Genomic DNA, 7633 nt, shown 5'->3' with positions numbered 1-7633 from the left:
GTTGGAACTAAGCTGGAAAAATAAATATGAAGGTTAATTAAATGATAAAACATGAGGTAAAGTTCTCCTTTTTAATTTATTTGGTGCATTTTAAATGTGTTTATTTATTTAAAGGTTAATTTATCTATTTCTGCTTTTATTTCTAATTATGTCAGTGTTGGTCCTCCGTACTGCAGAAGCCTGATAATCATCTATTCCTTCACATCAGGTGTGTTGGAGCAGAGAAACAAGTAGAACATGCAGGACTGAGGCCCTCCAGGACCAGGACTGACCATGTCTGGACTAAAGAAAAGAAAACTAAAGTTTGTTTTTTGGAGGTTTTAAAGTGGGTTAGCTAACCAAAAGGTTAGGTTCACTAACCAGTAATCTGCAAAACTAAAGTCTTGGCTCTTCTCAGCTTCGCTAAACAATAAAAAATGAGCTAACCGTTAACCTGTTTCACGTCTTCATCTCCTTCCAGCTGAAGACTGGTGGGACTGACGAGCTTGTTAGTTGGACTCTGTTGGTTTAATTTAAAGGTGGGTGGAGTCTGTGGAAAATCAGCCAATCTAAACCAGTTATAGCTCTAACTTGTGATGCTTTTATTTTTATAAGTACCGCTTGAAGCTAGTTAAATAGCAAATACTTTCTTTACCATATTTTATACGTTGTCCATTTCTGTAAAAAAAAAATCCTGTTTGGTTTTTATGTTTAAGGCTCTTTAAAAAATACTAATTTATATCTGAGGATGGTGAACTTCTAAAAAGCAGATCTACAGCGAGAGCGCTGAAGGGTCAGTTGGATATTTATGACATCAGCTTGTCCTCTGCACATCCTCTTTATCTGTCAAAAGAAGGAACATCTGTGTATCTAAAGGCAGTAAAGTAAATTAGCACTATTCAATGTAACTGCAGATCTTTAGACCGTATGTAATCAGGAAGTAGGAAGCTGTACAACAATTTTACATCACCTGTGTGAATAAGAAACATAATTATCAATATTTGGAAAAAAAAATCAAAATTTTAGCAACTTACTGATGTTTATTTGCATTATTTAGATGCTACATCAAGTAGGGAATTAAAGTTGCTTTGAAATAGTGTTATTTTTATAGAAAATACTTTTCTTTCATCCAATATCTTTCCTATTATCAGTGATAAATAGTCTTAGAATTCAACAAATAAGGTAAAAAAATTCCTGGAATACTTTTTTAAATACAAGACAAAGGAATATATTAAAAAAAAACTTGATGTCTTTTCCCCCTCGGACATTCTTTACGTGATAATTCAGTTTTTGTGAAAAAAATAAGGTATAAACAATATCTTACCTGTTACAGATACCTCAGTTTGAAGAAACAGGCAAGTCTGACAAATTCCTGAGGTTAACACCACCTGCAGCGAGATACTGCTGCAGATATTTGCATTGTTCAAAAATACTTATAAAAATCACTTTAACACAAAACCTACAGCGCTGTGAAGATTTAGTGAGTGGAAATATTTCAAAATGGCAGAGTTGTAAAATAAGTACAAATAATTACAAATACTTCGTTGCTGTACTTAAGTAGATTTTTTTGTGTATCTGTACTTGAGTAATTATTTTTCAGCCTACTTTTTCTACTTACGTTTTATAAAAAGACAAGAAGTAGAAAGTTGTTACTTTTATTTAATTGTTGCTTGTTTTCATTCCAGCTTATTGTAAAAAATAAAAACTATCCATATAAACTGTGCCTCCTAGATAGAGTGAATTTAACTGTGGTTGAATGAGAAGTATAAATATATAAAACTCTGATAGTGTATTAGTTTGTACACAAACAAATCATGTCACACTCCAGCAGGACAGAATCATTCAAATAAAAGGACTGTACTTAAGAAGTATTTGTATTTCATGAATTATATTCTTACATTTGGCCGCAGCCCTCAGATAGATTTTCATTTTGGGGAAAAGCTTTGTGCAGCCTTGATATATGTATATAAACTGAAACAGCTGGACTAGTGCATCCTAAATTTAACATCCATTCATTCTTTTAATACAACAGTCATTTCTGCAGTTTTTGGGGAGGTCACCTCCTAATAAATGTCCTTACAGAAAATCTAACTGCTCATTTTAAATCTACACTTTGACTTTTAATACTTAACTACAACAAATATCACATACATTAAGACTTTTACTCAAGTACTATTTCTAAAGTAAACTAACTTTTACCAAAGTAATTTTTTTGTAAGACACTTGTACTTTTACTCAAGTATCACTTTGTGGTACTTTATACAACACTGCAAAATGGTGATATTTTTGTCTTTGTCCTGCTTGAATTATCCGTTAGCTTAGCTTTCTAATCTGAAAATAATTTATTTTAAAGTGGTCATTCAATCAGCTATCTGCAACAGGTAATATGTTAATTGTTCAAACTTTTCTATATAAAATCATTACAAAAGATCAACTTACTGCTTTAAATACTTCTGACAATGTGAATTTAGAGGTTGAGCTATAAAAGTGGACTAATTTTATTTTATTCCAATGAACTTATTGTGGTTTGATGAGAGTAAATAAGTGTGTGCAGAAAATAATGCCACCAAAAAGTGACAGGTTCAGTTGCAACAGGTGTCCAGTAGAGGGCAGAAGTTTTACTTTTTAAACTGTAAACTTTGCTCTGGCTTAAAAACATTAACAAATATTTCCAAATCTTTTAAACTCTTAATTTATTTCATAGCAGGCCTCAAAAATATCTTTACTAAAGTTTTTCAAGAGTCAGTTAAACAACAAAGACAAGCACAAAAAGCAATCTTAGATATCTTATTTCTTTTTTTTTTTTACATATTAGCTGAAACAAATCATTGGAAAATGAATTTGTATCTCTGAGAAGGTCCTCTAAAAACTGAAAGACAAAAAAAAAGTATCCCTGATGACGAGGCCTCTATCGAGACCAGACCCCCCCCCCCAAAGTCCGCCGCCCTCACCGAAGCCAAGAAAACACAACCAGCATCACGTATAAACACACACTTCACACAGATGACATCAGTTAACCGTCATTCATACACAAAGATTTCTTTTTTTAACCGGGAGCACCAACACCCTTCACGCACACGACCAACTGTCGCACTGCTTTTCCAGTAAGACAGGTTCCAACAAGGCCAGTAGTTCACTTTCATTACTGCTATATTTGAACCGAGGTTTCCTTCATTTTGCTTTTTTTTTTTTTTTGGAATCCCCCCCCCAAAAAAAATCTATAAAAAGCTTAACATATATTTTCAAAACTATTATTTAATTACACTTGCATAAAGAGCATTAGTCACCCCTACAGCACCAGTTTCTCCCCATTTACATATATTTTTGTATAATCATCACTTAGTGCATTGCTCAAGATTTCCTGAGAATAGTTGCAGCAGAAACAAAAACCTAAGGCAACTTTATCACTATATATGTATACAGTGGTGGGCACAGCTAATCAAAACGTTAGGTTCAGTATCAGCGAAGCTGCTAAACAAGAATGCTAGCTACGCTAATGCTAAGCAGAAAATAAGTGGAAACGTTAACCGCTAACGCTAAGATGACCGTCATTCAGCGTTGCTGGTAACAGGATAGGTTTTTTGGTGCCACTTTACAATAAGGCTCCCCTTATAGGTTATTAATTCATCTGTAAACACTTTATAAATTATTAATAAGTGTTTATTATGCATTAATTAAGGTAAAAAAAAGAGAATAAACTGTCTGGTTTGTACCAAATACTGAGACAAATCTGTGTATTAAACATTTCAGACTAATTTACTACCTTGTAAGCACAGTAATGATTAGGAAATACATATTTTAACATATAATAATGTACTGTATTACTGCATTATTAATATCCACACATTTTAAAGGGATCCCAGTGTAAAACTACACTTTTAGATTGGGTTGGATTATTTGGTGTTAACATGACATTTTTTTAATTTTTGTGATACATTGTTGACAGTAGTTACATGTTTGACCAATAATTTCAAATATTGATAATCAACACTAAGTTTTAAAAATGATTTTTCACATTAAAGACTAACTTTTGGCATTTATAAATGTTTGTCATTAATAAATAGTGTACTGTATTAGACTTTATGATAAGTCTCTCTTTGACAGTTGTGAATATTTAAAACACAGTAATAGTCATAATATGTTAAAATATGTGTTTCTTAACATTATTGTACTTACAATGTAGAAACCTAGTCTGAATATGTACGTGAACAGATTTGACTCATTATTTAAGAAACTGGACAGTTTCATCTTTATCGTCCTTAATTGTTGCATAATAAACATTAATTAATGATTTATAAAGTGTTTACAGATGAATTAGTAACCTATCTATAAACTCTTTATAAGCCTTCTATAAGGGGAGCCTTATTGTAAAGTGGTACCGATTTTTTTTAAATAATTTGGAATAAACGGCACAAAAATAGAACTTCGAATTTTTTTTAGCAGACTTAAAATTAGTGGAACCCAATTTAGCGTAAGTGTGCCAACGGTTTCCAAAGTTAGCAAAAATGCTATCTGCTGAATGAGAAGCTAGTTCTGTTATTAGCAAATTAGCACAACTGTGACCACCACTATACTGCTAACGTGCCGAGGGTCGAACATGTACAGAGGTATTGTCTAATCACAATTTTAAATGGTAACAAGACAGTTAATGGACAGGATACTGAAGGTTGGACCCAAAAAAAAAAAAATCACTTGGAGCTCTCAAATCTCTTAGTGCAAATAAACTGGAAATAAAAAGGGAATTTACAAAAGGACAGAGATGATTGTGCACACAAGGCCAGAAGAGCATGTCTGCTACATGGATTTTCAAGAAGATGTGGAGAAGTTAGAAAGTATTTGGTTAGATGTGAATAAAGTCAACAGATAATGCAGCTGCTTAGTTGCAGAAAAGCTACAAGAACGGCCACATGTACAGAAAAGTTATCTTGTGTTCTCGTTCGAAAGTCTTTACCTCCCCCCAGATGTGTTTGTTCTCACTAACCCTGAAGATACAGAATGTGCCTCGTCTTTCACTGCAGAACCTGCTCGATTACATGTGCAAAGATTGCATAGGAAGAGTGGGAAATTGGCCAAAAGGAGACAATCAATCTGGAAATTCAAAAAAAAAAAAAAGATTTAAAAAGGCTTTGAAGGTATACAGAGAGCAAAACAAGTTTTAGTGCAAAGCGGTTTCTTGAATGTTTCCCACAGATTGTCGATCTGGGTTCAACTCTGGATTTTGGTCCTAAAAAGAAAAAGAAATAAAAGCAGAAGAGCCGTAATAAATAAAAAATAAATAAATAAATACACAGATGGGGGCTCGTTGTTTTTAGTAATCCCTACATCTTGTCACACACACTTTTTTTTTTGTTTTGTTTAGTTTTTAAAGAACCCAAAACGAGTTCATTGGAAGACTGGAATCCACAGCCTCTAAGAAAGAAACAAAAAGTCTTTAAGATTAATCAGCATCGAGTCATCGACCCAGACTTGGTCTCGTTTGGTCGGGCGTTTACAGCAGAGCTTTATGGCTCTCAGACATGGAAGTAAAGTCTTTCTCATGGCTTACAAAGAAAAAGAAAAAAAGAAAAGTTGGGAAGAATCTCCTCAAACCCAACATTGGCTACAGTTCACCTCCCTCCTCTTCAATTACATCTTTGATTTAAAACACCAAAACAAAGTTATTGCTTGAAACATTCAGAACAAGTTGAAATCTGTGGGATAAATCTTGTGCCAACAGGAATTGAATTTCAGTGTTCATAATTTGAAACAGAATACATTGGTTTTAAAACAAATTTCACTAAACTGAAATTGATTTTGATTTGAAACTGAATATAAAGTTTTGAATTTGAATAAATTTGCTTTGAAACTGTATTTTGATTTATTATAAATTCAGTTTCACTACTTTCAAATTTCAGTTCCATGATTCAGATTTTTGTGTCACATCCTGGTCCTTGAGAAAGCCAGGCAGAGTAATCAAACACAGATCCACAGATTTATGTTTCACTTTGGTGAAGTTTCCCTTCTGGATGTAACAGAGTTGATATAAATGTAACATTTTCTACATATAGGTCAAACTAATCACTGCAATAAAATAACTTTGTCTGTTTTTGTCACTTTTACAGTGGATTGCATCAACTCTGTTACAGTAGTGAAAGTGAATTTTTAATAAACCAAAATACAGTTTCAAAGCAAATTAATTCAGATGCAAAACTTTAAATTCAGTTTAGTAAAATTCATTTTCAAACCAATGCATTCAATTACAAATTCTGCACATTCAGATTCAATCTGAGCAATTCAGATTCAGTTCCTGCTGGCACAAGATTGATCCCATAGAAAAAGCCTTTCTGACTGACAAGGGGGCACACAAACCTCACTGAGGTCTTCTGTCTAATCCCGGGTTTTAGTTTGCATAGTGAAAAAGATCCCAGTTTTTAAACACCAACAAGAACAAAACTGATTCAAATCATTAGAGAGAGCTCAAACATAAAGAACTTGAAATTTAAACAACAAAACAAACTAAATAAACGTCCAAAACCAGAAGAACCAACATTTAAAAGAATTCAGAAAACCCGTTTTCCTCCCTTTAAACTTTGATACATTTTTTAAGTGCTCTCTGTACGGGAGCAGGTCATTAGTCCAGCCACCTGAGATAATTATATATTTAGATATATTATATTTTTTTTTTTACTGTGGATGCTTTACCACATACAAGTCTTTTTATTATCATTCCCCTTCTTCTGCTTCTTCCTCTCCCATTTCCTCTTCTTCGGCCCATCGGTCGCGTTGCAGCGCCGGAGAGTGGGTCCTCCCTGGCTCCTCCCCCTCCCCCTCTCTGCCTCCCAGCAGGCCTCGCAGGAAAAGCTCGTGGTAGTTGGTCAACCTGTGAGGACCGAGCTGGGCCAGAGCCTGGAGGGCGAGCGAGCGTTCCCTCTCCCGTTCCACGTCTCCGGGAAACATCAGCGGCAGGCCGCTTCCCGATACGCCGCCGCCGCCGCCTTCCAGGAGCGAGCGGGGGCGGAACACCGAGGGGTGGGGCTGGAAGGACAGAGGACTGGACTGCTCGCTCCGGCCGCCGTCCTCCATCAGCTCGGGCCCCCGCCGGGGCCGGCGCGTGCGCTGCTCCAGGCAGCTGTGGCCCTTGCGGTGGCGCTGGAGGTGGTCCTCCCGGGCGAAGGCCTTGTGGCAGAGCGGGCACTCGAAGGGCCGCGCCCCGCTGTGCAGGGACAGGTGGTTCTTCAGGTCGTACGAGTGGAGGAAGCGGGCGGGGCAGTGGGGGCAGGTGTACGGGCGTTCGCCCGTGTGTTTCCTCATGTGGATCTTCAACTTATCGTTGCTAAAAAACAAATGAAAGAAAAGATTAAACAAGAAAATACGTTTTAAAGGGGCAATATCATGTAAAATCAACTTTTTATATCATGTTATAATGTTATCCTCTCATAAAAAACATGCCCAAAGCCTTGCTCTGACTCATTCATCATGTTTGAGAAATCCTGCAGTGTTTTTATGAAGCCATGCTGAGGAGCAAAACGACAGGTGGGGACCAGAACGTGTCTTTAACCCAAACTTCCTCATGGCAGAGTGCACCCCCTCCCCACTCCCTCCCCACACACCCCGCCCATGACTCCTGCAGGCTCTCGGGTGAAAGTGAAACCTAACTGTCTGCTGAGCTCCCAAC

General features: G+C 36.3%; 1 protein-coding gene across 1 annotated transcript in view; it reads right to left on the bottom strand.

Moving 5' to 3' along the window:
* Positions 1-6212: 6212 nt before the first annotated feature.
* The window catches only part of zbtb7b (zinc finger and BTB domain containing 7B), a 33121-nt gene continuing 31700 nt past the window's right edge, over positions 6213-7633 (bottom strand). The window contains exon 4 of the mRNA XM_014004726.1: positions 6213-7291. Within this exon, the coding sequence (XP_013860180.1) occupies positions 6682-7291 (610 nt within the window). The 3' untranslated portion in view covers positions 6213-6681. The remainder of the gene's footprint in view (positions 7292-7633) is intronic.

Source organism: Austrofundulus limnaeus, unplaced genomic scaffold, assembly GCF_001266775.1.
Source record: "Austrofundulus limnaeus strain Quisiro unplaced genomic scaffold, Austrofundulus_limnaeus-1.0 Scaffold26, whole genome shotgun sequence".
In the NCBI taxonomy this organism is placed as follows: domain Eukaryota; kingdom Metazoa; phylum Chordata; class Actinopteri; order Cyprinodontiformes; family Rivulidae; genus Austrofundulus; species Austrofundulus limnaeus.
This window is presented reverse-complemented; position numbering and strand designations above follow the sequence as displayed.